Here is a 27,199-nt window from a genome sequence, read left to right as displayed (position 1 = left end):
TGTTGTCGCACCCGCTTCGCGGATCGCTGTCCGTTGTCATGGATTGAGAGACGCCACTGCAGCGCAAGCAGAAAACAAGAGCTAGGAATCGTCCCCGGCAACTCGGGACAGTGGGCAGCGAAGGAAAGCAAGATAGAGAGGAAGGTCGCAGAAGCCGTATGCACATACAGCACACGGCTCGTCCGAGCTGCCCCACCACTCGCAGCATGCATTATACAGATACAATACTTTTCGTGTCTAGTCCTACAGTGCGCGTGAACATGCCGGTCAGAGCCTAACGCCCGACAGACAAGGGAGGGGGTCAAGAGATCATGATGAATCGCTCTTCTCCCAACCGAAGTCGAGGACAACGGCGAAGCCGTACGGGCGCAAGTCGTACTTCTTCCGGAGGAGTGACTGTGTGGGCTCAATTGTCGTCGTGTGGGTCGTGATGATGGGTATTGGCCTCCGCACGCGCGGCGTGTAGTCGTCCTTCCGGGACCAGCGCCATCTGCTCGAAGGCGTCGGCCTGATAAAGATCGTCGGATCCTCAGCCGGTGGTACCTCGCTGGGCTGTGGTTTTCGAGGGAAGGGCCAGGCGACCACTTTGTTCCAAATTCCGGAGAGCTTGGAACGCATGGCCCCATCAGCGACCCCGTCGGTCGAGTTGCCTGGTGTGCCTTCGCTCGGGGTTTTGGTGGGGTCGTCGGCTACTGTGGAAGGCACTTCCTCTGGCTCCGGTTCTGGTTCAGGTGGCCTCTCGGCCTCTCGCGCCTTCACCTGAAGCTCCAGCCTATCCTTCAACCGCAGGACACTCTGCCTCTCCCAGTCCGTCACGTTGAGCTGCTCGAAGAAGCCGGGGCCGGAGAAGTCACACCAGCAGCGATCTAGCATGGGTACATCGGCTGGCTTCAAGTCTTCTGGGAGCTCTGGCATGAGTGAGGCGAGCGCGTCTGCGTAGGTGGTGATGTTATCTGCCCAGGGAACAGCCAGACTGCTCTCGAGCGGAACGGGGGGCCAGTAACATGATGTCATGAAGAGCGCGGAGAGCAGGACGATACAGTAGAAGCTGGGGCGAAATCGGTCACGGTCAGCCTGGGTGAAGAGAGGCGCAGGGCACATTACTCACCATGGACGCGCATGAAGTGTGGTGGAGAAGATGAATAGCCAGAGGAAATATGGTGACGCTATGGGAAATGGCAAGAGCACGAGTGGTAGATACCAGCGGGTGCACCTGAGGTGGTGATGAGTATCAGATCGAACATTTGGAGATCGTATGCATGACTCACCGCATCACTGAGGGCTAGAGGCGTCACGACGGGGGGTGAGGACGGCGGCGGTGGCAACAACGGCACTGTACCACTGTGCGATCGTACGTACCGCACCCGCGCCGCAGACACAGCGCACCTGCCCTGAAGCTGAAGCGCACGTGATGCTCCTGCCGCGCGTCGTGGGGAGGACGGTAGACGCCGGGCAGTGGTGCAGACGCGTTCTTCAGACTTCGGGATCTTTCCGTCCCAGCGTGCGTTTATTAGACCCCTCGTTTGCACACACAACACCCTCTATCACACGTCCACGACAAAATGGCTATCCATCCGAAGTGCTATGGGCGCAGCGCAGCTCGGAGGTCGACGAAAAGAAGGTGAGTCTCATCACGCCCTCTTATTTACGGCCAAATGTCTGACCGGCGCGATCGGCCATCGACGCGTCCCGACGCGTCTCCAGAACGTCCTCTACCTCACGATAAACCTCCCCGACATCCAGCCGGACACCCTGACATACGACCTCACTCCAACATCAATATCATTCAAGGCCAAGGCGGGAAAGTGCGTCTTGCTGAATACACTTTTTCCGAGCCACGACTGATTTTCAAAATCAGTGCGGCGAAGGGCATTGAGGAGAAAGACTACGAGTTCAAGCTCGACCTCTTCTCAGAGATTGTCCCCGAAGTGCGTCGTCCATCACGATCCACCGTGATCAGCCCGCTCACCCCCACATCGTGCAGGAGTCCGTGAAGACCCTCACGAGCCGCCACATCGCGGCCGTCCTCCGCAAGAAGGAGAAAAAGGCAGAGTTCTGGCCGCGCCTCATGAAGGAGAAAATCAAGACGCAGTTCATCAAGACTGACTTCAGCAAGTGGGTCGACGAGGACGAGCAGGACGGCGAGGCGCCTGCGGTGGAAGAGGAGCCCGACATGGGTGGCATGGGCGGTATGCCAGGGATGCCAGGTATGGGCGGTATGGGCGGTATGGGGCATGGTGGTATGCCAGGAATGGGTGGCATGGGTGGTATGGGTGGCATGCCAGGAATGGGTGGTATGGGCGGTATGGGCGGCATGGGCGGTATCGACTTCGAGCAGGTACGTCTTTCGCCGGCTTGTTCGTGTGCTCATCTGCTGACTAGTCCGTCTCACTAGATGATGAAGAGCATGGGTGGCGGCGGCGCAGGGGACTTGGGCGACCTCGGCGAGGGCTCCTCTGGCGCAGGCGCAGAGGACGACGACTCTGACGACGACGGCCCGCCGCCATTGGAGGAGCTGAGCCTGCCAAGTCATGATCTGGACATGGACCATGTAGTAGACAGTAACGTCAGAACGCAGTGCACGAACCTATCTTGCAGCCAGCAGCGATGTACGTTAGGTGAACCAATGTTGATTTAGTCGTGCTTGACTGTCGGCCGTCCTGAATTCAACGATAGGATGACGACGTATAGATAAGACCGCTAGCATTCGATCTGAACGGCCATGTCCTATATACCACAACCATGTGTAACCCGCTCGACTCATGTCACACCGCGGAAGCTAGGATATCAGAGCCTTCCCAGGGCCTATATAACGTTCTATTGCATGGACGACCGAGAAATACGCTGTATGTATGCTACACTTGATAAAGCAATTAAATCTGGGGGGTCCGTATTGCATGTCATGAATCTACCGCTATCGTATCTGCATGAAGACATTCACGGCCAAGACGTGTCATAGAGCCCAGACCTTGACGGTGCTGTCGCGCGCGCCGGAGACGAGGTACCGGTCCATGTAGCGCAACCGCTCGACCGGTTTTGTGTGGCCGTTCGTGTTGAGCGAGGAGTGTTGCATGCTCGTGCGGTTATAAATCTAGAGCGTGCAGTCAGTCGGACGAGGGTCATCGCACAGAGGGCGTGCAGAGGTGCGCACCTTGACGCCGTTCTCGCCCGCGGCGGCCACGATCTTGCGCGTGTCGAACTGCAGCGCGGTGACAGCATGATCGTACTTGAGCGTCTCGAAGATACCTCCGGTACGCAGTCCCATATCTGCGTGTCCGAGAGTCAGTATCTGGCGGACGCGCAGTCGAGGGGACGTGCTTACGCGAACGGACTTGTCTAAGCTACCGCTGACTACATGCAGCTCGTCGAACTGCAGGCACGTAACCGGTCCCGTATGGCCTAGGAGCGTGCGGTGAGGCTGGCCAGTCCGCACTACGCCATCAATCGTCAGTCTGGGCCTGCGGGATTGCTATAGCCATAGGCCACTCACTGTCCCACATACGAACCGCCCCATCCCCACTCCCGCTCACAAGCGCGTAGCCCCAGAACTGCACGGCGCCGACGAAGTCCTGGTACATATCCCAGCTCCCATCCGCGTACGGAGGTGTCGGCACAGCGAACGTCCCTGCAGCTGCAGCTGCCCCAGCGAACAAGTGGCTGGGAATTGCACTCCCGGGCGTCGTCACAGGCGGGTGCGAGATCGCCCAGAGGATGTCCATGGTCATGACGCATTGGCCCGTGTTCAGATCCCACTGCCGCATCGTCTTGTCAGACGCACCAGTGACAAGGCACTCATCCTCGAAGTACAGTGCAGACACGGTCTTGGTATGGCCCTCCAGCAACCGGATGCATGGTCCCTCGCGCTCCGCCACGCTCGATGGCTTGCTCGAGACCGACCGGACACCGTTCGTATGGGACTCAGCGCCGTCATGGCTCTCGTCCTCCTCCGCGACGTCGCTTAGGCTGAATGTCTCGCCCTCCCAGTCCTCGTCCTCGTCGACGCGCCGCAGGTCCCACACCCGCACCGTCCCGTCCTCGCTGCCCGTCAGGCAGACTTGGTCCTCGACTTGCATGCACTTCACCGTGCCCTGGTGCCCGCGCAGCCGCCCGATTTCCTCGCCCGTGAGCAAGTCCCAGACGCGCGGCTGCGAGTCCTCTTGCGATGCGGTCACTAGCGTGCCGTACGGTTCCGAGAAGTCTAGAGCGGTGATTGGCGTTGTGTGGCTCTCGAGCGTCTGCAATGACGTGAGTGGCATGAATTTGGGTGTGGAATATGCGACCAACCATGAATGCCACCCCTGGTGGCAGCTCGTCATGTTCTGAGGGTAGGAAGGTGAGACCTACAGGGGATGTCAGACTGAATGTGCAGAGTCGGAACTCGGACTGCCTCGCACCTTTCCGTCTGCGTGAACTCTGCACTACATGATCTGCATGAACTCCGCGAGTGCGACTTGTCTCGAGCTCAAGTCTCTCCCTCACGCCCTCGACTGCGCATGTCTGAGTACAACAAAGGACAGATACAACGAGCCAACTCACGTTCATCATCAAGCTCAAGCTCGTCTTCTTGTAGCCTTAGCAAGTCCTGCTCCAGCTTTGCCCGCATCGCGTCCAGTGTCTCGATCTTGTGGGTTATCTCCGCAATTTCGCTGTTCACGAGTGCCTGCAAGGGTGAATTCAGCAAGGATGCAAGGACGCTAGGGTTGGATACTTACTCTTCGGACGTGAATGTTCTCCTTGTCACGCTCGATCTCCTGCGTTTGTCGTACCAACTCATCTCTCCCGAACGTCTTCCCTGCACTCAGACTTTCCCTGCCTCTCCGTCTTGCTTTACTTTTACGCCCGCGTCCCACCGTGTTCCCGATCATCACCATGTCCTCCTCACTGGCCACACTTTCTCCTTCATGATCCTCCTCGTCGCCTAACAAGCCTCGCGCACTCATCCCTAGCCTCTTGAGGCCCAGCCGTGGAGTCTCCACATTACGTGTCTGTCTCCGCCGCGCCCGACTCTTGTCTGCGCTAGGTATTGTCGCGTTGAACCCTCGCAACAGACTGACATTCTGCGCGACGCCATCCGGCTCCGGGACCTCTTCGTTCAGGAGCTCCTCCGCGGCTTCGACAATCGCCAGGTCGCGCGAGGTGACCCGCCGCCTGCCGAGCGTAAGCTGCATGGGCGCACGCCCGAGCGTCGCAAAGTCCATGCGTGCACTCGACCCTCCGACGGATGCGCGTGGCTTCCCGGACACGGTCGCAGCGTTGATCATGCGAGGGGTCATGATGACGGGGGCCACTGCAGGTGAAGGCCGTCTGCACGCGTACGGACAAGGAGACGTGGGATGGACACGTACGGTCTGCGAGCACCTTGGTCGAGTCATGCTTCCTATGTGTGAACGGTGCCATGATTGCTCTGGATACCACGTCTAGCTTACTGGTGGTCGAGACCGATGTGGGGGCGGTATCCACCGGCGCTGGTCGTTCGCGTTTCTTTTCGTGCGCTCTGCTCGAGGAAGCCATGTTGGGTGGGGTACGCCGGATTCAGGAGACCGAGCGAGCTGCTGCTCGCTGGCCAGGAGAGAAGACCGCACCGGGGATGGAGGTCGGTAAGTAGCGTTGAAGTCACCAACCCTCGGAGTCGCCGCTTCGGCCGTATCCCTGCACGCAGTCACGTGGTCGCCTAACGGTCCTCCACGCCGGACGTGACACTGACGGGCGTCCTCTGCGCCTCTGCCCAACGACCATGCTGTCTTCCTGTCGCGCCGCGCTCGCCTCATCCGCGCTCAGGCGACCACTCCCAAGATGCAATGTCAGTGGGACTTCGCTTCTCGTGCGACAGCTCAATAGCGAGGCTACGCGTGGTGTTGACTACGGGACAAAATACAGCGAAAAGCTACAGAAGCGTGCGGAAGAGTACGGTAACCCGCTTCAGTTTGTAGTGCTCTTGTTCATGATACCGCAGGCATGGTAAATCGGTAGAGGAACTCCTGAACGAGCGCAAGGAACAGGAGAAGGAGAGGCGGAAGCAAAGTTTGGCTCTAGAGGCACAGCGACAGCAGCCAAAACTTGCTGGCGCTGCAGGTACTTCGACATCTGTGTCATCATCATCTGCTGCTCCCTCTCCTGGTCGTAGGGACAGCTCGCCCATCAAGGTCTGCCCCAAAAATCTCACAACAATCACAATGTTCACGACGACTTGCACTTTAGCCTCTAGACAGCATCATCAAGCTTGACAAACTTCTGAAGGGCCCGGTGAATGCGCAACATATTTCGGACCTGTGGAATGTATATCATTCTTCACGTTCCGGAGGTACGGGTAGAGGCTTCGTCTCCGCCTGCATACCTGTTGCGAAATACAACAGGATGATCGATGTCGCCTCAAAATACTCCAGCTTTGTCGTGCCCATACGACGACCCAAGCCCGAGACCGAAGTGCCGGCCTCGGACAAGTCCGCGTACGAGTTCTACTTCATGGAATGGGGATTCCACGGGGTGCCACCGGAACCCTTGGCGAATCCAAACCCTTTCGCTCCTCCGAAGCCCTCGTCCAATTCGCAGACGAGCACCGTCCTCTTCACACCCTTGCAAGAGTACAAGCTTCGCCAGACCTTTGCCACGCCATACCTGGTTCTCACGCACTATACTGACTTGGCCCACTCCCACGGCATTGTCCTCATGCGGGGCGAGATCACGCCTTCTTCCTCCGGCGCATCTGTGGGTAACGGTGCCGACGACGGGCGTTACATGCTGGGCCAAGAGGATGCCCATATGCTTGGTCTCTCGGTTCAGAAGTTTTACTTGTGGCCCGGTGGAGGGGACGCGCGAACGAAGCTATTACAGGCATTCCACGAGACCCCAGCGGAGTTCAAGTGGGAGGAGCTTTTGGACCACGTAGATTTTCCTTTGTGACGCACACAAGTAGAGTATACTTGAGGTCCCTCTCCTCGAAGATGTAGCATGACTGCTTGAGCAGGCTGCTCGCAACAGTGATGGCACATAAACAGTATCTCGTGTGGATGTCGTGGTTTCGCTCAGAGCTAAGAACTGAGCGATAGAGAAACGTGTGGCAAATGAAGGGGCGGGCGCTCACAACATGGCGTTCAGTAGCATATTGCTTCCATATTGGGAAAGCCGGTGATCTCGATCGACGACCGTCCGACTTCACCTCAGTTCTTCGCGGACTCATCGCACTTGTTCTCAATCCGTTCTACACACACGGTCTGCAAGACCCTCTTTTCGTTGTGACGACGGAGCAGACTTGCGGGCAAAGTGGATTCCCACCACATTCGTCAATCTTCGTCCTGGCTTCTGAGACGGTCTACCCGGCCTTCCAGGGTACACTATCCCCTCATTACGCTTCCGGACGACGAGCTTTTCCGCCACGTCCTTGCACGCTTCCTCCTAACCACCATGGCGTCCGAGCCGCTCATCAGTAATGACGCGACCACGCAGCACCGTGCGGAAAGGCCAGGCTTGAAGAAAATACCGCCTTACTGGTACCCATTTACTACGATGGCGAAGGGCCGCTGGTTGGGTCGAGAGCTCCTAGAGATGGTATCGACCGAGTTTCGTGATCGCTCTATGGAATACTATGTACGCAAGCGTTCCAATTCGTCTACTGCTCGTTCATTTGATCAGTCTTCTGACAAGGTCAGAGATACGCCCTAGAATCCGGAGTCACCACGATCAATGGCAAGATAGCGAAGCCTGGAACGATTATCAGAAATGGAGACCGCATAGAGTGCGTTGTAGAGGAGTGCGCGAACGTACTTTGCCCTGACATGACCACCGTCCACGTATAGGAATGTAGTGCATCGGCATGAGCCACCGGTCACGTCGACGCCCGTCCGTATTGTGCATCGCGACGAAGAGCGCGGGTTCATCATCATCGACAAGCCTGGATCAATAGTGAGCTTGATCATGACTCTGGGCCCGCCAACACACTGACCCTAGCCCTTTGTAGCCGGTCCATGCGGCTGGGCGGTATATGCGCAACAGCTTGGCTGAGATCCTTAAAAACGACTTCGGCATGAAGAAAGTTTACAGTATGTACAATGATTTTTTGAACGCAGTGCTGTTTGTTGATCTTCACGTCACCGTTTATGTAGCAATCAACAGGCTGGACCGACTCACTTCTGGGATGATGATCATTCCTCTCAATGCGTCACTAGCAAAAACCTTGACACAAGAGTTCACGGATGGCAAGGTTCAGAAGGAATACATAGCACGCTGCAGAGGTCAATTCCCAGAGTGAGCTGCCGTCTGGCTAGCTTTGGTGTATACCCATTCATGTGCCTTTTCTAGAAACGAGGTCACTTGCGGCGAGCCACTACTCACAATCGATAGGCAGATGGGCTTGAACGTCGTTCATCCCGAGGGCAAGGTCAGATAAATGTCGTTTCCTAGTCAATTATTTGTTCATCATCTAGCCATGAATAGCCAGCAAAAACGATATTCAGACGTCTCCATTATGACGCAAACACTGACACAAGCGTCGTGCATTGTAAGTAGTACCCACCAACAGTCAACGTACACTCATCTTCGTATACCAGGTCGTCCACTGACAGGTCGCTGTTCGTACTAAACTACTGCTAGCCCGTACTAAGAGCTAACTCATGCATCAGCCCACCAAATACGGGTGCATCTTCAGTACCTTGGGTTTCCTGTCGCTAATGATCCCGTATACTCGGAGACCAAAATTTGGGTAGGTTGTCAGGGAGACCTTACGGTACAAATCGTTGACAAACCTGGACGTAGGGCGAGCAACTAGGCAAGGGAGGTGTCGATATGACACCTAGTGAGGAGCGTGCCGCTCCTGCCCCTCCGAAGGAGTCTGGCTTTTCTGCCGCCGATAATCCAGAGCTCCTAACAAAAAACCTCTCTGCCCAGCAAACCCGTCCTTCCTCATCTGACAACTCAAGTACCACTGCTGAGCAAGACGAAGGCCACGGAGTCGAAAGTACCAGCGGGGCTTCTGATGCACCGACGTCTACTCCCAAGCTTCTGCCCCGCGAGACCGGTCACGATATCGGAATGGGTTCGCCCGTCCCGCTGTCCGCCGATATGGTTGGAATCATCACGAGGCTTCGCAATATGAAGGTACCAATCATTGCGCTGAGCATGTTAGACATATGTTGACTCATCCGCCCTTCTCTACTGTGCTTCTGAAGGACGAAGACGAAGATTGGAGTCGCTGGCGGGACGTCGTCTTCCGTGCCAAGGGTGCTCTATCGCCCTACGGCGCCAATGTGCCCTTGCCGCCGCAGAACAGGCGGAAAAGAGGCGGGCCGGCGCAGACGCCTATCTCCAACGAGGACAGTGCGGATGCACCGAGCGGTAAGGATGACAGCACTGATGCTGCTGACAACGAGGCCCCTCAGGTGGAGGAGCAGCCGCCTCAGCTGACGGTGGAAGAAGCGCTTGCGAAGCTCGAGTCTTTCCGCATCCCACCGCCGTCACCAGTATTGTGTCCACCAGCAGACTCGCCCGCCCTGCTGCCTACTTCTTTGTCGGACTCGGTACCCGCGCCGACTGCAGAGGCGCCTGCCGAAGTCGATGCAGCTTCATATTGCCCAGAATGTTACTTGCCGCTGCACCCTGATCCAAAACCGGAGCGTCTGTACATCTTCTTGCATGCCTTGCGGTATACCACTAGCTTGGGTTCGTTCGAGACCGAAATGCCAGAATGGGCGGCGAAAGGGTGGACTTGGGATAGGTCGTGATTATCACGGGCGACTACGCTGCTCGAACCTTTTCTGTGAGTGCTCTTAGCGAATGAGCGGTGAGCCTTTACGAGTGAAGCGCAACTGACGTGTAGTCGGACAGATTCGTACGCAACTCTCCCAAGGCTGTAGACCTTTGTTGTACAAGATCTCTCTGTACGCGACAGTTTAAACTTCAGATGCCAAGGCACGATCACGGGGCATCCCATTTCGAACGACGATTGGGTAGAGAAGACCCAGGAACATTGCGCGGCCCTTCTGCTTATTCAAGTGCCGTCCTCTCGCTGATCGTTTCTCGTCACCTGAAGCAAGTATACCTCTCGTGCTGCTCAGCACCAGTAAGCATCACGAGGTGGACTGACCAATGCGCTGCGTCCAAGCGCCGTTCCATGTTCCTCTTCAGGTGCGTCGTTCAGGATGGGTAGCGATCAGGCTACGTATAGGCCACGCAGCTGCATATATTCCTGACCAATCGCATTCTTTGCGCACGCACATGATCGTGCACGACTGAATGTCGGTCAATCGCTGCGGACCGGTAAAATTAGCAGCTGGTGTTTTCGGCCATCCGCTTCGGATGGGCAGGACATGTCTGCCCCGAGTCTCCTCGGAGCGTTGGTCACCTCACGTCTTTCGCGGCGAGGCGAGGATGAATACCTGCGTCGCGCGAACTCTGGGCATGGCGGGGAAGCCAAGCGACTTCAAGGCGGCCCCCAGAGTGATCGGGATTCAACCTCGTACGGAAGCCTATACGGAAACATAGGCCGAGAAGCAGACAAGCTCCGACAAGTTGGCGCGACGAACCCGTCGATTCAGCATCATGCTTATGCAAGGGGTGGAACTAGACGACCTATATGGAAGCATCGAATACCAGATCTTCGCTGTGTTCAAGGCACGCTGACGAAAGTTTTGGCCAGGTGTCTCTGGACACTCGCGGTGCTTATGTAGACACATCATCGGGCGTTCAGGATGCGCCGCGGATGACGGTAGGTCGGCTAGAGCGGTGAGGTGACTCAGGGGCGTTTCTGCAGTTCATATAAGACCGCCCATGTCACTGCGGCGTGCGTCGTGCTACTAGCTACGTCCTGCGTTACCACCTGTAACAGTGTAACCGTGCTTGATATTATGCGTGGGGCTTCGTTATTGAAATCATTGACAAAGTCGAAGGTAAAGTCCAGAAATCCTCTCAGATGTTATCCGAACTCATGCATGATACGTTGTTCATTAAACACAGGATAACACCCCACCCCCACCTTCAAATCCTCCTCCAGGTCGCCAAAGGGTGATGGCGACCTCCATAGAGTACCCCAGCACGTTAGTCGAGCATGTCATCCAGCTGGTAAGTGTTCAGCATCACTACCGCTCCAGCCCTCGACTGATGATCGTTCCTCCAGCCAATAGAGCCGGAAAGATCGCTTGACAAACCTCACACTAGCCCTCCGAAACATCCGAGAAGAGTGAGTCATACTCGAATTATCCGGTGCAGCTTGAGTTTGACGTCTCCTAGCGGCCGTCCACCCAGAACATTACCGATTCTGCAAGGAGCTCATCTGTCAATGGGACATCAAGGCGGTGAAGGCCGCGACTATCAAGATACCCAGTTTATTGATACCCCTACTATATTCTTAATTCTTCCTCGATTACGATATCTGTGCCGGATGGTGCCGGTGAGCTTGAAGCTGGACTGCCTGGACAAACAGTTGAGTGCTTAGGCTGTGTGCCACTGTAAGTAATAAAAATATCGATGTCTAGTACTGTTGTCTTCATTTACGTACAGTACGATGGAGTTCCGGATACTGCGGGTTCAAACAATGCACGGACACTAGGACACTGAGTACTACTGTAACTATGCATACATTACGAGTTGTCCATCATGGTGTGTGATAGACAGGCGAGCGGCGCGAACTACACCACCTTCCTAGTTTGTCGCAGCGACGCGTCGGGCCACGCTCAGACCAACACGACTGATCATCCTAAGGCCACCACCTACCGTTCTCTTCGGAGATTCTCATATGTAAACAAGTTCACGCTCACCAGGACCACCAACGCATCAACGTGCCACGAACAGCATTACTCGACTTGACAACTGTTAGGAAGACACTCGGATCTAGTCCTAGACATATCAATGTGCGCACAAGTCTTAAGCTTCTACGCTCGCATCTACATCTGTTGACCACCCGTTGCCAGAGTCAAAGTAGCACCACTGACTACCATGCTCCCCCGTCAAAGATGTCGTATACAGGGTCTATCAAAGGGGAAGGATTCACTGACGACAATGTTATTCATGGCCAAGGGGCTGATTTCGGGCTGATTCGTACATCTTCATAGAATTCGTCCTTGGGGAACGCCGCTGAGTCACTGGCATTTGATGCGTACCAGGTTTCGGCCACTGCATCGTGCAAATTTGGAGATGACGGCCTGCGTAGCCACCCAAGTTATGCACAATATTGCCCGACGAACACAGGGGGCGCACAATCTGCGCGTACGCGAGTCTGATCCCACCCAAGGCCTAACCAGTCGCGTTCTTGCTCGGGCCTCCTTGCCTGCGTCGATATGGTTTGCATGTGTCCATACGCACGCGATACCGCCTTCATGGGCGCGGAGGCAAGCTGTGGCTTACGCATAGTACGCATACAGTACCTTCGATCGACTGGTTCAGAGCACCACCCTCGACGTTCGAAAGGGGTCCAACGGCGCAGGGCCGCACGGCGCAGATGAACATACCTGTACGAGCTACCCGGGCCAATCCCACCTGCATATCCTATCTCGGCGGGGGTAGAACGATATGTGGACGCGACAGCATTTCAAGGATTCCCCCATGCTGTAGCACCGCGTGGACTGGATGGCGACGACCAACGCTTGTCGCAAGCCTGTCTATCCCTGCGGAGTTGCTGCCACTGGTCAGTACTTCAGTGATAGGCATACGTCCCCATGAGGATATGCAATACACACAGACGGACACAACATGGAGTTCTCCATCGAGCTGCAAGCTGCTCGTCCTCGCAACTCGCAGGTCATCTCCGTTCTGGATGAGACGGCGCACATAGCAACACTGCGCAGCTGCACAACGTCAGTCCGTAAAGACCATTTGCAGGAAGCGGCAGCCGCTTCGAATCCCACACGGTCGTGGTTGCGCCCTTCGACCACTCACACGTCTACTGCATCGTCAATGAAGCTCCCTATTTTTACCTTACAATTCCCATGTTCAAGTTGCGATTGTACAGCTGGTGTACAACGCAGGCAAGGCGGTTGCGATCTGCTGTCCGCACACTCCGGACATCTCGTCATGCGGCTTATGGAATCCCGAGGACCGACAGTCCAGCCCCGGATTATTGATTTGATGGCCGTGCAGTCTGCGTGTTGCGTGATTTGATTTTTTTGTGATTTTCTATACACATCCGTACGCTAGGTGCTGCGGTAGTTGTGGCCCGGAGACGACGGCGGGATGGAGGCGGGGCGGGGCGGGGCGAGGTGGAGGATTGGGCGGCGAGGAGGCCGACTCGGCCGGGCTGGACGTGCGGACCGGCGGAGGCTGCGGCGCTTGGACGATATTCGCCGTATCGAATGATTTCTGGGGAGCCAATGGGAGGGCGCGCAACGAACATTTCTACCTTCCCGAATTGCTGGCGACGCCGTTGGTTGCGCAGAACCGGACTCGAGTACTTACGAGACGTCGTCTGTTCGCTTTGGTCTCCCCTGTTCACCGCCCGACGACGACGACAGCAGCCATGGCGTCCCTCTTCAAGGACCACGAGTCGATGAAGGCGGCCATGCCGTCCTACACCGGCGGCCCATCCCACCGCACCCCCACCGTCCCCTTCCTGTCTTCGTCGTCCGAGGCTGTGACATGGCTTTACACCACCGCGGCCGTCGTCCTGACACTACTCGCTCTCGAGCAGTCGGTTTACCGCTACAAGAAGCGCCACCTGCCCGGTGATCGCTGGACAATCCCCGTCATTGGCAAGTTCGCGGATTCCCTGAAGCCCACCATGGAAGGATACATGAAGCAGTGGAACTCCGGTGCCCTCAGCGCGCTCAGCGTGTTCAACATGTAGGCCCGCAATCGCCGTCTTATCCGCGTACGCCTAAAGCTTAATTCGTGTAGCTTCATTGTCATGGCCTCGACCAACGAGTTCTCGCGGAAGATCCTCAACTCGCCCACCCATGCCGAGCCCTGCCTCGTCCACTCCGCGAAGCAGATCCTGCGGCCGGATAACTGGTACGCGGCAGTGACGCACGCGATGACATGCTATCTCACTTATCACCGCCTTCCTCCCCTCCAGGGTCTTCCTTACCGGAAAGGTGCACGTCGAGTACCGGAGGGTGCTGAACGGCCTGTTCACGCGCAAGGCTCTGGGGTGCGTCATGCGCCGCATCGAAGCCGCCAAGTAGCGTGCAACTGACCCCGCTTTATCCAGCGTGTACGTGGGGATCCAGGACTCGATCACGCGCAAGTACTTCAAGCAATGGCTCGAGGAGGCCGCCGCGGACCCCTCGCCCAAGCCGATCATGATGCCCGCGCGCGACCTCAACATGGAGACCTCGCTCCGCGTCTTCTGCGGCCCCCACATCCCCGACCACGCCGCGAGGGAGATCGCAGAGAAGTACTGGATGATCACCGTCGCGCTCGAGCTCGTCAACTTCCCGCTCGCGATCCCCGGCACCAAGGTCTACCGCGCGATCCAGGCCCGCAAGATCGCGCTGCGCTGGCTCGAGTACGCGGCCGCGGAGAGCAAGAAGGCCATGGCGGCCGGCGCCGAACCGCAGTGCATGATCGACCAGTGGGTGCTCGACCTCGCGGACCCGGAGTACAAGGGCCGCCGCGACTTCAGCAACCTCGAGATGGCGATGGTCGTGTTCTCCTTCCTGTTCGCGAGCCAGGATGCCATGAGCAGCGGCCTGATCTACGGCTTCCAGCACCTGGCGGACCACCCGGAGGTGCTCGCGAAAGTGCGCGAGGAGCAGGAGCGCGTGCGTCAGGGCAACTACGAGAAGCCGATCACGCTCGAGATGATCGAGAACATGCCGTACCTCCGTGCGGTCGTGAGGGAGAGCCTGCGCGTGAAGCCGCCCGTGACGATGGTGCCGTACAAGACGACGAAGGCGTTCCCGATCTCGGCCGACTACACCGTCCCCGCGAACAGCATGCTCATCCCATCGTTCTACAACTCGCTCCACGACCCCGAGGTGTTCCCTGAGCCCGACCAGTTCCTGCCCGAGCGCTGGCTTGACCCCAACAGCAGCGCGAACCAGAACCCGCGGAATTACCTCGTATTCGGGAGCGGCCCGCACAAGTGCATTGGGCTTGAGTACGCTATGATGAACATGGGTATCGTCCTCGCGGATGCCGCTGTTCTCATGGACTTCGAGCATGTCCTCACTGAGAAGAGCGACAAAGTCCAGTGAGTAGTGATTGTCATGTCACCCGTGACGAAGACTGACCTCTCTTCGCTCAGGATCATCGCGACCCTGTTCCCCCAGGATGGTTGCCTCCTAAAACTCTCGCCTCGTCATCATTGAGACTAGAGACTCTCGCGGATGGTTGTCATACTTACATTCTTCTTATTTAGCAATTCCCTTCGTTTTGTGGTTCCGCATAGGGTCATGGCCAATACCCCTACCCTACGTTTAGCAGCAGTCGCCAAATGGTGTAATGATCGACATGAAGTTAATGCATTCAAGTACAATGTGGATATGCTACAGGATGTGAGGTACAGACATTATCCCCGGTGCGGTCTCACGATGCTGGTGATGTGCAGGAGCGACGCGGAGGCCTACTTGCGTGCCTGCTTCTTGACGTCTTCTTTGAAGTCTTGTGTGCCCTCCTTCACGCCTGCGGAGGTCTTTTGCAGCATATATGCGTCAGGATGGTGCACGGCAGGAAGCACAGTGCGTCTGCTCACCTGGTTCGCCTTCTGACTTGCTTGACCTGCTGCCTCCTTCGCTTTCTGCGCTGCCGGAGCTACTCCCGCCGTCAGTGACTGTTCAGCCCGGTCCGCGCGCTCGACGTACTCAATGTCTCCTTCGTGGCTTCTGTTGCCTCTTCGCCCTTCTCGATCGCGGATGCGAGCGAGCGCCCGACCTTGATGTTGACCTGGGAGCGCATGCGCAACGTGAGTCAATCTATACGCGCTGACCCTGGGAGTGAGCACGCACGTCGCTTGCAACCTCCTTCACTTTCTCCGTCGCAGACTTGCCCGCGACGGGCGAGACGCGGAACGCGCGCGTGCCGGCGCGGACGGCGGGGGCGGTGGATGCGAGTGCGGTGCGGAGCATGGACATGGTGGTCGTCGTTCGTGGAGGTCGTGAAGTGTTGAGTGAAGGTGATATTATGAATGCTGGTTCAGGGAGAAAGAGATGGGGATGCGTGTGTTCAAGCTGGCTGGAGGATGCGCTGAAGTAGTCGGTGGTGGCGGGCCATGACGTAGGCGGGTGGGAGCATGCGCGGGCGCAGGTGGCGGGCAGGGAGGGTGATCAGAGGGTGATGTCACTTGAGGGCGCCGCGCTAGTCGCATTCGGACGTGGGTGGGAACCGCGTTCCTGCCTGCTTCGGGGACTTGCGGGACCGGTACCTGCGAGACTCGGGAGACCATGTACTCATTTACAGTTTACGTGGACCGTGCGCGCCCAATGTCCAAGTCCCTTCAAGTTCCGCCAATGCAACACTCTCATTTGCCAGTCGCCATCATACTCCCCCCTCTTCGTGTTCGGCTAGCAAACGGGGATGCGAGCTGGCTTGACTCTTTTGTGATACCGCCTTCTGTACTGCTCCCGCTTTACTTCTCGCTGCTAGAGGCAGTGGGAATGTGCACAAACGTAAGTTGCGACAAGCCTCGTGAGTCTCAGGGCGAACTTTGCATCAGATGCTGATATATGATATTATATCGATAGTTTGCACCACTGAACTGTGTGGAGTGTCAATGTTCCGACCTCCAAAATCCGGTCAGTATGAAGGCGGTCAGTAACTGCTCGCCTCAACTACCAGCCACCACACACTCAAGTACTATCATACACCGCAAGATAGATGCGTTGTCAGATTGTTCGAGACGCGTTGACAGTTGGTCAATGTCGAACTGCCTAATCCTTACGCTTCACCTGTCGCGGTGAAGCGTGCTGGACGTGCAGCGTCCAGACTTCAAACGCGAAGAGCGCGGTACCGCATGACCCGCCTACTGGGATACATGCAGTTACAGACAATGCGGGGCTCCTCCAGACCACACTCCCACTCAGACCGTCTCGTGCTGTCCTCGTGAGGGATACACCTGCGAACAAAGTTCTCTCGGATAGGCTTCGCCATCGGCCCATCGCAATCGCAGTCTCGAGTGCTGATGACTGTTTCGTCAGCACAGCTTGATAGACGCATCTCAAGGCCATCCCATTGGACAACCTTAGCAACGGACAAATCCGTTCATCCTGCACTGTCTTCGTGCCCACGCATAGTGGTCTTACCGCTCCCTTGGGCAGGTCCCAGGACGGATACTGAATACCGGGATGTGGCCTTGTCGGGATATGGCTGTCCGGCCCATCGTCTCCGTTCATCACATCTATTTGACGGGGATGCCTGATGACTTTCTATACTCGCCAGTTGCTCTCACCCATGCCGTCTCGGTCTTCGCCCCCCCTCGCTCACTCCGTCGTCGCCCTCTGCCGTCTTGGCCCATCCGGTTAGGCCAGCGGTCGTGTCGGCCTCTCGTTGCGTGATCCTATGCTGATCATCCGTGTCCTCGTGCTCGTCTCTTGGTATGTCGTGTCTGCATCGGCGTGGTTCCTGACCAATGTCACCGTGGACGACACGGACGGGGATGTGGCTACTGGGGCACAATTCTCTTATCACCCTGCGGAACTCTGGAGTGTCCAGCAGAACTGCACAGAGTCAGAGATCCAGACTGTCTGTCCGAACGTTGCAAATGCCTATGATAAAACATGGCATGCCGGTGCAGAGTACGAACCTGGGTGGGGGCTTCCTAGCGCCGAGATATCTTTCACTGGTGAGTGTTGTGGCATATGCGACGATGAATCTGGAGCACTCAAGTGGCACTTAGGATCCGCGCTCTATGTCTACTGTATTGTGGTCCCCAATCTCACTACGGACTTGACATTCTTCATTGATGGCGACACGGCGGGCACTTACACGCAAAATGCGAATCCCTATGATGCCGGAATCGTCCAATACAACACCCTTGTGTATGCGAACGACACAATCCCTTGGGGGACACACACGTTCACACTGTTGAGCGGGGCCACCGCTGATGCCCAGGCGAGTACATTGGCAGTCCTCGACTACATTGTGTATACGTGCGTCGCATCTCTTCATGCGTCCAAGCGGCCTTCTCATCGCTAATTCGCGCAGTACTCGTGTGGATCTGTCGACGTCGACGGACGTCGCAACCAGCTGCCGGAAATCTAAAACAACTGCCGTTGTCGCTGCTGTCACGGTTGTGGGCGTCGTAGTCCTGCTTGCGCTCGGCGCCACCGTGTTTTACTTCAGAAAGCGCCCTTACAAGGGGTACGGGCCTCCAGTGAACGGCTTCTTCTGCGGACGTGGGAGAAGTCGGACCGACGCTACTCGAGCGCCCGTGGACCTTGTCCGGGACGGCTGGGACGATCGGGTGCCGCGGAACCAGCGGTCGACGTCCAGCCTGAGGACGGGCTTGTTGAGCCCGGGGCACGCATCGCGGCTGCAAGCTCCGCCACCCACCCTGGTCAGCACAGGGTCGACGACAAGCGTGAATGAGCATTCCGTTGCTATGTCCGTGGAAGGCAAGCAACCCGTCGTGGAATCAGGGCACCCTGTAGCCACCCCACCGCCTGCTGCCTCGCAAGCGTCGACAGTCGAGGTCAATGGGGGCGTATCTGCACAGGCCCGATATGGCCCCCATCCCACCGCTCCCCATCTTGTCGTCACAATACCTCAGCTTACCGATCGCAACGTGGTTGCAGAGAACGCGTCGTCGTCGAAGACACCCCCGCCCCTCCCTCCGAAAGGATCACCCCCCGCTGGCGCTCAGAAGAAATGGCCCCCCGCTGCTCAACGGTCCGCCCCTCCCACCGGACATCACTCGACCCCGCCCACCGCATACACGCCGCCGACTACTCCACCAATGAAGAGAGGCAGACGACCGAAGTCCGAGATCGCGTCGAGGCCGGACGGCGCGTCCTTCCCGCGCCCGCCGTCCGCCAAACGGGGCTCCGCCGCGAACGGGAGGGCGACGCCGAGCACGGGCCAGCGCATCAGCGGCACGGTCGCGAGCGACCGGACCACGCCGAGCACGCCGAACAGCGTCGCACCGAGCGGGTTCTGGATGGACAACATGAGCACGCCCGACCTCCCTGCGCGGGCGGACAGCGTGAAGACGGTCAACACGATGCCGATGACGGGGCGGATCTGCGACCGGCTCCTCGGGAACGTCTATATTGACACCACCCCGCTGCCCGACATGTCGAACTTCTCGCTGCGCTCGGACACGGGCAAGTCGAGCGATACCGCGTCGCAGAGTCCCGGCACTGCGTATACGAGCAGCGCCTCGCCCGCGAGCAATCCGAGTATGACTTCGCCGACGGTGATGCGGGCTATGGACGCGCTGTCGCCTGTGCCGGTGGTGGATAGTACTAGGAGGGCGCTCGTCGACAGTCCGATCTCGCTGCCGAACAGCCCGAACCTCCCCCTGCTCGCGGCTACCCTGCAGATCGTGAACGCTGCTGAGCGCAGAAGCACGTATAGTGGCAGTGCTGTACCTCCACGTACTCCACTTCGACCCTCCCACGAGGACGCTGCAGAGCAAGCTCCAGCGCAACCTGTCGCCGATTCTGAGGGTGCTCCCCCATCGGCCCCCGCAGTGTCCGTGGTTATCTCTGCATCTGCGGGGGAGATTGACGCACCCTCGAGTGATACCTTACGTCTGAGCAGTCCTGAACTTTTCATCAACGCAGGCTCTCAAGAGACGGTTCCTTCAGGTGTTGAGGCAGCCAGTTTGAATGCACCACCCGAGCCCACTCCGTCTCTGTCCGACGCCGCAGCCGCTCCTTCGGCCATGAATGCATCGCATGCAGAACAACACGAGCCACACCCACAAGCAGTCCCTGACATTCCAAGCTTCGTTCCCCAGCCAGAATCCAACGGCCCTTTACCCAGCTTGTCGATTCCTCGCACAGAAGGAGAGAGACTGCGGAAGCTCCCCCCGGTTCCTCTACCGTTGTCGACGCGCCTCGACACTGTCCCCGAAGATGTTGTCAGCCCGCGCTTCTTCAGGCCCCTTCCCCGACCCGTCATGCAGTCTGACAGCGATCGGCTGCCCAGCTCGTCTTCAATGACCTCGGATTATTCTGTGGACAATGCGGAAGTCGCCGTTGGCGAACGTTTGAACGTCTCGTCTATCCTTGGACGTTCTCCTGCGCTGGTCACACGACAGACGAACGATTCCGCACACTCACCGAGTCCCGACGTGTCGTCACAGTCGGATCCGAGCGAGGCATCGTCGGTTTCGAGCAGACCCGTCTTGACGCGCGAGAACAGCACTGATTCCGCTGGTACAAATCTCCTCCAGACCCGGACGCTGGACATGAACATACCGAGGTTCTGGTCCCAGAGCTCTCCTGTGCTTACGGAAAGCACGCCTTCTGTCCGGGCGCTGCCATTGGTGCCCAATCGGCACCCCGGTGTAGTGCTGGGGACTATGCTCCAGCCCGGTGACAGTGATACACAGTCAAGTGTTGATCTACCTTCACGCCAGAGCAGCGTGAGGACCACTCACACTGGTTCCCTGGCGCCAAATCGCCATCCTTCGATGGCCTCTCCTATGGGTCCTAGGTCGGTCCCTCTGGGTGCTTCTGGTGAACGGACATCAGTTCCTTCGCAAGCCAAGGAAAAGCCTTTGAAGCGGTTTGGACTCTGACGCAGACGCAGAATGTTGCCCGTACTGGCGCCCTATATATTGTCGCTCCTTTCACTCCTTTGATTTATTCTGTAATTTGTGTTCGCTAGGACCATGGAAGGTCGGTTGTAGCTTTCGTGTAATAGTGGACGATAGATTCTCTTAGGCATATATCCTGTATACCCTCTTGCACTGAGTATCAACGAAATATGTGTATCAGCTGACCGCGGTGGTCAGTACATTATCTCAGTATGGGTGTTCGCGGATTCGGGGTCGCACTTCTCAAGGTGGCCTGAGCTAGAGTTGACCGGGACGACAAGGATATCCTGAGGCACGAAGGATGAAGGAATTGTCTACGTCTGCCTGGGGAGACTAACCGGGACCACCATCGCTCAAACGCCCAGCGCCCAGCCTTAATCTCAAAGAGTCCTCGCGTCTGGCATTCGCCAACCAGCACCTCCCTTCCAACCTTCTTTTGCACATCTGCGGACGGAAAGAGGCACCACCACGCGTACTCGTACCTTGAACTGGGTAAATCATCGCATTATGGCACCGAAAGCACCCCGCAAAGCTTCTGTGTCTGGACGCGACTCTGCATCTAGTACTGGCGGTCCAAAGGCACCGCAGAACACCTCCATGCCGCCTCCACCAGATCCTGTTGCACCAAAGGGTATTTTGGAACCCGAGGTCGACGCTCTTTCCAATTGTCTAAGAGTGAGTAGCCTGTCATTTGGGCCACGGGGCGCGTCTCAGCTATGCGTATCTCAGAGTGCCGTAGTCAAGACCGGTCAGGTCTACGGTTTCTACGCAGATGCTAAGAAACTGTACGTTTCAAAGCTCATATTGAATCTTTGTGTCACTCACTGTCAGTGCCTGAACACGTTTAGTGGCATACAGCGGTATGCTTCGCGACCACCCCGTTCACTCACTGCCTCTCTCGGACGCGAGGTCGAGAAGTACGATCAACTGTGCGATGCGATTGAGTCTCAGCTGGCAAGTAATGCCCCAGTCATTCGTGTACTTTAGCTGACAAGCTGCAGCAACGTGCCATAGCTGTTCTGCAGCGCGACATTCGCAGGGAAGAGCAACGCCTGAAGGCTGAAGCTGAAGCCGATGCAGCCGCTGCGGAAGCCGCCAAAGCAGCAGCAGCGGCTGAGGCATCGACGTCCTCTTCGTCACCAATGGTCTCCCCGACATCGCCTTCTCTGTCCAACCCTTTCACCGGCCAACCCCTGGAGTCCTCGCCCGACAGCGCAGGCCCAAAGCCTCTCCCAACCCCTGCGCGTCGCCAGTCTACCGTCTCACTCTCATCGCTGCAGCGCCCCAACTTCCAGCATAAGCTTGATCTCTCCGGAACCAGCATGCGCATGAACCCCGACGAGTTGTTAGCCGGCATCCCGAGCGGACTATCATCCCCAGTCACCCTGGCGCCAAAGTCTCAGCACCGCGCGATTCCTCAGGAGCTCGTCATGGCTGCGCTGACAGAAGCGGCGAACAGACCCGTGGATATCGACCTAACCGTCGACCCAGAGATGGAGATGCACCAGGCCACGGGTGTAGCCACGTCGGTATCGCTGGACCCCACCGCCGGGACATCCGCGGACAAGCCGATCGAGCTCGATTTAGACATGGACATTGAACTGTTCAGTGCTGCCGCAGATGCAGCTGCTGGCAACGGCAACTCGCATATGTTCAGCCAACATGGCAGACAATCTGTGGGTAGCGGCCCTGCCAACATGGCGCCTGACGTGAAGCCCAAGCAAGAGGAGGAGGACTTCTTCTCAGACGCGCTCAATGCTAGTAACGCTTCCGGTGACATGGGAGACATCCTGGCGTCGTTGGGTGGCCCTTCCAACCAAGGCGGACAGCCGAACAGCATCGGCGACGCGTCCCATCCACGGTCGACCGCGATGAAAGCGCCTTCTCCTGGCTCAATCCTCGCGACCTTCAACGCTGCCCAGCAACACCCTGGGGGGCCGTCAGGACACTCGAACGATGCGCAATTCGACCTAAACTCGATTGATCTATCAAGTTTCAGCGCGGATATGTTCGGTGAACATCATCAGGAACCGACCATGAGCATGTCGGAGGTAGAGAATCTGTTTAACATCGATTCTCTGGCAGGGGAGAACAAGGGAGGTACCGCGCCATGATGCTTCGTTTCTGTACCGATTTTGTGCTTCATGATGCTGTCATCGATCGCCTTCGACGCAGCCAAGAGTGGGTGAAATCGTTCTTATTAGTCACTAGCACTATCCAAAGGCTATACGGTACGACAAGAGCATCAACGAGAGACGACATATTACAGCACGCAACATTATGACAGAGAGTACAAGGCACATACTGTACACACCCATGTCCTCGTAGCCTCTTTATGGTAGCCTGCTACTATGCACGGCCGCCCTTCTTTTTCTTGTTCACCACCTTGAATCCACCCCATTCCGGCTGCTGCGTTTGCTTGGGCTGCGCCTTAACGACGTCAGCAATGGACACGCCCTTCGCGGACGACCCGGCGGGCGTGCCGTTCTTTGCGCGGGTCGCCGCGTCTGCCTTGCGTCTGCTCACGAATTCGGCCGCAAAGCGACGACCGTCGAGTGTCGTGCTACTGGCGTAGATAAGGTCTGAAATGATCTCGACCGTCGATGGGTCAGGATCCAGCGGGAATGACAGCAACATGGATGTAATTTCCTCGACTGCAAATGACAATCAGTATCTTATTGCCGCAGATGGACGAAAGAACGTACAGCTGACGCTGCTATTGAGTCCCTTCAACGAATCGCCCATCCACTTCATGAAATCCTGCGAAGGAGGCGTGGGGAAGTCATCCACCCTCGAGGACGCCTTAGTGGTCATCGCTGGTCGAGGAGGTGGGATTGCCGGTGTGGCGGTAACACGAACGGCAACAGTAGGGGGAGCCACTGCTGGAGATGACGCGCCTGAAACGACCTTCGCTGAAGTAGTCGTAGTGACCGTGGGCCGTACTGCCGCCGGCGTAGCAGCTGCCGCCACCTTGCCACCTAAGCCGACAGTGGTCCACGCACCCCCCGACGGCTGAACCGCAGGCGTAGCAAGCTAGTCAGAGGAAGTGAATGTAAGAAGACGGTCCTAAGCGTGTGTCGTTGCACCTCACCTTCGTGGTAGCATCTGCATGAGCTCTCTTCGCCGCTGCCGCCACCGTCTCCTTCTCTTTGGATGCCAACTTCCTGCGTTTCTCTTCTTCCTCTTGGATCTCCTTCATTGTCTTCTTAGTCACCGGGTTGGCAGTGTTGGTCCATACAGCCGTCGCGGGAGTGGTTGCGGATGATCCGGGAGAAGTAACGGGCTCCTTCGGGGTGGCGACGGGTCGTGCTGCACCCGCCTGCGACGTCGGAAGGCCCCACGACGCTGTGAACGGCTGGAAGTTCTCGGCCTGTGAGGTACCTCCAGCAAGGCGAGCGGCCCGCTCGCGTTCACGTTCTGCAGCCTTGCGCGCTTCCAACTTCTTCGTCTCCGCTTCTTGAATTTCGCGCAAACCCAGAGGTGCGCCAGACGGTTTCACTTTCTTCGCCTCTTCATCCGTAGCCCATGCGGCCTTGGGTTCGGAAGCAGAGGTAGGTGCGACAGGTGCAGGTGAAGGAGATGGAGGCTTGATTGGCGCAGGAAGTGCAACCGCTGTCTTCGGAACGATTGTCGAAGGAGCAGCGGCTTGTGTCGAAGACTTGCGTTGAGGTTTCTGCGAGCGGGAAGGCTCTGCGAGCGAGGGCGCGGCAGCAGAAGGAACAGGTTCACCGATGGCCGGCTCAATTGGTGCGGGCTCAGGTGTCGCAACCGGGACTTCAGGGACACGATGACCCGAAACGCGGGTCGTCTGACTGGGAACATCGTGCTGCTGTTGGTTATGTTGCCCAAGATTTTCCACAGTCAAACTGCTTGCGTCTTTGCCCCATCCGTTCACCGGCCGGCCTTGCTGAATCGCAGGACCCCATGGGGACTGAACGTTCGAAGGTATGTGTTGCACTGAACGTGGGTAAGATGTCGCGGACGTAGTGGACATTCCGGTTATCACAGTGTTGCCGACTGTGGGATAGTCAGGGTCGAAAGGACCGGGGCGGCGTGTAGCGGGAGCGGGTTGCGGGGGCCATTGAGGGGCGGCCGCTGCGCGCACGGGAGAAGAGACGAATGCGCCGTGCGATTGCTGATTCGAGCCGAACGTGGCTATTGGAGGAACGGGCGGGCGCTCAAGTAAAGGTGTATGTGTATGAGAGTGTAACGACCGATTGTCTTGCGACGAGGAGTAGGGGATCGACTGTGCCTGTGTCGCAGACTGTACGCTGGGAGAGTAGGGGATATCATTGATGTTCAAGGGGGCGACACCAAAAGACGAGGACTGCGTGTCCTCAACAGGCTTGCCGTACATATCACGATGGACAACTCGCGATGGCGTCGGAGGAATTCTGAGGTCTTGCATGGAGCTCTGATCAGCTTGTCCCAAAGGCATGTCTTGGGCACTGCGCAAACCGGCTAAGCCATGGCTGCTCCCGTACATTCCCAGTCCCGTTGTTCCCAGATCTGTCCTCGGCCCATCGAAGCCTGTGGCATACTGACCAAATTGGGCGCTGGTGCTCGAGCCGAAGCCGTTCATACCTAGTGCACCATGGAGAATGAGTTGTTGTGTCTGTAGAGCCAACGGGACATACCATTGAGAACTTGGGTGTCCAATCCCCTGCCTAACCCAGTATGCGAGAATGAGTGTCGCAGTCCCGCTGACGAGTCAAACGGATCGTTGAGAGTTGGTCGCCTCTGACTGTGCAGGGACGGCATTGACGCCAGCGCTGCTAGACGTGATCCGACAGCAGGTTCTCCGTATAAGCTGGTACTTGTCCGTCCGTCGAGACTGCTCGGGTCCGGGGAGCCATTGAGATACCTGCCACCCCCGAAGGACGATGATGGTGAAGAGGCGCTGGATCCGTTGTGAAGGTACGGATCCAAAGTCGAACCGCGCCTGGAAACTGTAGGAACAGGTTGCAGAGGGGAGCTCCTGTCGAGACTGGGTCCTTCTGCGAGGACGTCGGGCCGCCGTAAACCCGGGGGTGCCGCCGACGTTACGCCCGGTGTGAGGAAAATAGGCTTGGTGCCTGCACGGCGTGTCATCTCGCCAACCGACGTCCACTCCGTATCCAGATGTCTGCGCTTCATCATGAGTTCGGAAGCGAAGTAACCTTCGTTTTGCCAGCGTTGCATGATGTCCGCAGTGAAGGGTCCTACAATTAGCAGATATTTAGATCAACTACATCCCGTCTCAGCCGTGATGACCTGCCTTGTACGTTCCCTTGGGGGTCCAGGTAGCACCATTCAACGCTCGACAGGTCGATTAACCCCGGAGGTTTCGGTGAGGGCGCAGCACCTAACTGTTCAGAGCCAGAAGCGTCAGGACCTACGCTTCGTTCATGGACTCCCAGACTCAAGTCCGTCACGCCGTTATTGATACTGCTGACATTCTCTGCGGGAGCGACCTTGCCGGTGCCATTTGTGGCCGGGGTTGGGGTTGGGTGCCCCTACCATCAGGTCGTGCAGGCCCATCTTGGTCTGCTTTTCGGGCCATGTCCTCGTCCTCCTCCTTGATGTCCGGACCCTTCAAGTCCCGCCCTGAATCGGTGCCCTCTCGATCCCTCCGACCAACAGTGTCCCCACCAGTTTTTGACAGACTATCGCCTCGCCTGCGTGAAGACCACGACTCGCCTAGGACTCCCTCAAATCCTGGCGTGCCCCCGACTCGTGTTCTAGGCGAAGGTAAAGGTGTTTCACGAGGAGGTGGGGCAAATGTACCAATCTGTATGGAGGACAGTGAAAGCTTCCGAGGTATTCCGAGAGGCTGTTGATCTGCGAAGTGCATTGTGAATCAAACCGCCCGAACACGTTGGGCTGATCCTCAATCACCTGTGCTATCACGCCTTCGACTCGTCAAGTTACCTATCCGTTCGCGCATCGGGCTGCCAGCAGTCGCAGCGTGGCCTAGCTTGGTTCTTTCTCCGAGCGTGGTTGTCAACGGTGATAATACGTCCGTCGACTGACGGCGACGAATCTCAGAGTTAAGCGAACCCGCGAAGAGCTGCGTAGCGTTGGTCATTGCCATCCACACGGTGAACGCATGCCCGCACCTTCTTCTCGGACTCGCTCATCTCCTTAAGACCAACCGGTTCGCACCCCACCTCGCGAACAATGCCCTCCCACCTTTCTACTTCCAAGCCCAGGCCACCTCGGCCACCTCCCTCCTTGTAGATGCGGAGTATCTCGTCCTTGGAGTAGCGGAACGGGTTGGGGTCGTCTCGACGTTCAGGAGGCCCATTCGTCGTGGGGGCCACCAGAGCAGAGTAGGTAGATGTACCGGCAGGAGCAGATGTGAGGGGTGGCTCGGGTGCCGGACGAGCAGAGCCCTTGGTGCGCATCCACTCGGGACCAAAATGCATTGTTGTAGTCATTTTTGACAACAGAAGTACTCGGAGTCGGAGAGCAAACCGCTTGGCGGGTGGTAGGGAATTGCGAGCTTAGAGGCAGCGAAGCAGCGCGAGTGTAATGTGAAAAATCACGAAGTGTAGTTGGTGTGGCCTCCCGCGCTCAGGGCCAGCGTGACCAACCTCA

At 57.4% G+C, this 27,199-nt stretch overlaps 11 protein-coding genes across 11 annotated transcripts; 7 read left to right on the top strand and 4 right to left on the bottom strand.

The window, feature by feature from the left end:
• Positions 1-69: 69 nt before the first annotated feature.
• B0H18DRAFT_1020958 (uncharacterized protein) lies at positions 70-1,471 on the bottom strand. The gene is made up of 3 exons (XM_048029512.1): positions 1,269-1,471; positions 1,109-1,213; positions 70-1,048 (listed from the first exon to the last, which is right to left on the bottom strand). Exons 1-3 carry the CDS (start codon positions 1,271-1,273, stop codon positions 310-312), a joined length of 849 nt encoding a protein of 282 aa, XP_047890794.1. The 5' UTR covers positions 1,274-1,471; the 3' UTR covers positions 70-309.
• Positions 1,472-1,582: 111 nt separating this feature from the next.
• B0H18DRAFT_1020952 (HSP20-like chaperone) lies at positions 1,583-2,701 on the top strand (the record flags this gene model as incomplete). Its single annotated transcript, XM_048029511.1, has 4 exons — positions 1,583-1,621; positions 1,705-1,805; positions 1,859-1,928; positions 1,985-2,701. Coding segments are annotated over 4 exons (621 nt in total), but the record flags the coding sequence as incomplete, so codon positions are not given.
• A 43-nt stretch (positions 2,702-2,744) lies between these two features.
• B0H18DRAFT_559882 (uncharacterized protein) lies at positions 2,745-5,683 on the bottom strand. The gene is made up of 9 exons (XM_048038603.1): positions 5,346-5,683; positions 4,713-5,287; positions 4,537-4,660; positions 4,395-4,487; positions 4,285-4,340; positions 3,491-4,235; positions 3,323-3,432; positions 3,152-3,267; positions 2,745-3,091 (listed from the first exon to the last, which is right to left on the bottom strand). Exons 1-9 carry the CDS (start codon positions 5,509-5,511, stop codon positions 2,938-2,940), a joined length of 2,139 nt encoding a protein of 712 aa, XP_047890792.1. The 5' UTR covers positions 5,512-5,683; the 3' UTR covers positions 2,745-2,937.
• A 23-nt stretch (positions 5,684-5,706) lies between these two features.
• B0H18DRAFT_1020939 (ATP11 protein-domain-containing protein) lies at positions 5,707-6,992 on the top strand. Its single transcript, XM_048029510.1, has 3 exons — positions 5,707-5,904; positions 5,954-6,143; positions 6,199-6,992. Exons 1-3 carry the CDS (start codon positions 5,735-5,737, stop codon positions 6,898-6,900), a joined length of 1,062 nt encoding a protein of 353 aa, XP_047890791.1. The 5' UTR covers positions 5,707-5,734; the 3' UTR covers positions 6,901-6,992.
• A 409-nt stretch (positions 6,993-7,401) lies between these two features.
• On the top strand, positions 7,402-9,713 carry B0H18DRAFT_1121378 (pseudouridine synthase; the record flags this gene model as incomplete). Its single annotated transcript, XM_048034324.1, has 11 exons — positions 7,402-7,584; positions 7,647-7,732; positions 7,794-7,899; positions 7,955-8,036; positions 8,100-8,241; positions 8,296-8,374; positions 8,431-8,494; positions 8,544-8,564; positions 8,616-8,695; positions 8,749-9,090; positions 9,162-9,713. 11 exons carry the CDS (start codon positions 7,402-7,404, stop codon positions 9,711-9,713), a joined length of 1,737 nt encoding a protein of 578 aa, XP_047890790.1.
• Positions 9,714-10,747: 1,034 nt separating this feature from the next.
• Positions 10,748-11,396, top strand: B0H18DRAFT_559626 (uncharacterized protein). Its single transcript, XM_048038602.1, has 4 exons — positions 10,748-10,877; positions 10,945-11,049; positions 11,105-11,167; positions 11,233-11,396. The coding sequence occupies exons 1-4, from the start codon at positions 10,836-10,838 to the stop codon at positions 11,284-11,286; spliced, it is 264 nt and encodes an 87-aa protein (XP_047890789.1). The 5' UTR covers positions 10,748-10,835; the 3' UTR covers positions 11,287-11,396.
• A 1,676-nt stretch (positions 11,397-13,072) lies between these two features.
• On the top strand, positions 13,073-15,357 carry B0H18DRAFT_1020916 (cytochrome P450). The gene is made up of 5 exons (XM_048029509.1): positions 13,073-13,761; positions 13,816-13,929; positions 13,994-14,068; positions 14,129-15,112; positions 15,167-15,357. Exons 1-5 carry the CDS (start codon positions 13,439-13,441, stop codon positions 15,228-15,230), a joined length of 1,560 nt encoding a protein of 519 aa, XP_047890788.1. The 5' UTR covers positions 13,073-13,438; the 3' UTR covers positions 15,231-15,357.
• Positions 15,358-16,201, bottom strand: B0H18DRAFT_1020910 (uncharacterized protein). The gene is made up of 4 exons (XM_048029508.1): positions 15,867-16,201; positions 15,723-15,804; positions 15,614-15,672; positions 15,358-15,553 (listed from the first exon to the last, which is right to left on the bottom strand). The coding sequence occupies exons 1-4, from the start codon at positions 15,990-15,992 to the stop codon at positions 15,485-15,487; spliced, it is 336 nt and encodes a 111-aa protein (XP_047890787.1). The 5' UTR covers positions 15,993-16,201; the 3' UTR covers positions 15,358-15,484.
• A 1,253-nt stretch (positions 16,202-17,454) lies between these two features.
• Positions 17,455-18,006, top strand: B0H18DRAFT_838660 (uncharacterized protein; the record flags this gene model as incomplete). Its single annotated transcript, XM_048039468.1, has 2 exons — positions 17,455-17,698; positions 17,753-18,006. Coding segments are annotated over 2 exons (498 nt in total), but the record flags the coding sequence as incomplete, so codon positions are not given.
• Positions 18,007-20,847: 2,841 nt separating this feature from the next.
• On the top strand, positions 20,848-22,852 carry B0H18DRAFT_559412 (uncharacterized protein). Its single transcript, XM_048038601.1, has 4 exons — positions 20,848-21,295; positions 21,350-21,405; positions 21,469-21,574; positions 21,622-22,852. The coding sequence occupies exons 1-4, from the start codon at positions 21,128-21,130 to the stop codon at positions 22,732-22,734; spliced, it is 1,443 nt and encodes a 480-aa protein (XP_047890785.1). The 5' UTR covers positions 20,848-21,127; the 3' UTR covers positions 22,735-22,852.
• A 117-nt stretch (positions 22,853-22,969) lies between these two features.
• On the bottom strand, positions 22,970-27,039 carry B0H18DRAFT_1086113 (uncharacterized protein; the record flags this gene model as incomplete). The annotated part of the gene is made up of 19 exons (XM_048031998.1): positions 22,970-23,274; positions 23,326-23,380; positions 23,411-23,590; positions 23,712-23,813; positions 23,835-23,965; positions 24,002-24,073; positions 24,095-24,152; positions 24,183-24,206; positions 24,231-24,310; positions 24,350-24,359; positions 24,390-24,449; positions 24,480-24,637; positions 24,665-24,866; positions 24,891-25,204; positions 25,258-25,821; positions 25,878-26,047; positions 26,074-26,440; positions 26,498-26,669; positions 26,719-27,039. The coding sequence occupies 19 exons, from the start codon at positions 27,037-27,039 to the stop codon at positions 22,970-22,972; spliced, it is 3,345 nt and encodes a 1,114-aa protein (XP_047890784.1).
• Positions 27,040-27,199: the final 160 nt, after the last annotated feature.

The sequence above is a fragment of the Fomitopsis serialis genome, assembly GCF_022376445.1.
Source record: "Fomitopsis serialis strain Sig1Antser10 chromosome Unknown B0H18scaffold_60, whole genome shotgun sequence".
NCBI classification, from domain to species: domain Eukaryota; kingdom Fungi; phylum Basidiomycota; class Agaricomycetes; order Polyporales; family Fomitopsidaceae; genus Fomitopsis; species Fomitopsis serialis.
Note: the sequence above shows the minus strand (reverse complement) of the source record. Positions and strands in the feature narration are given on the sequence as shown.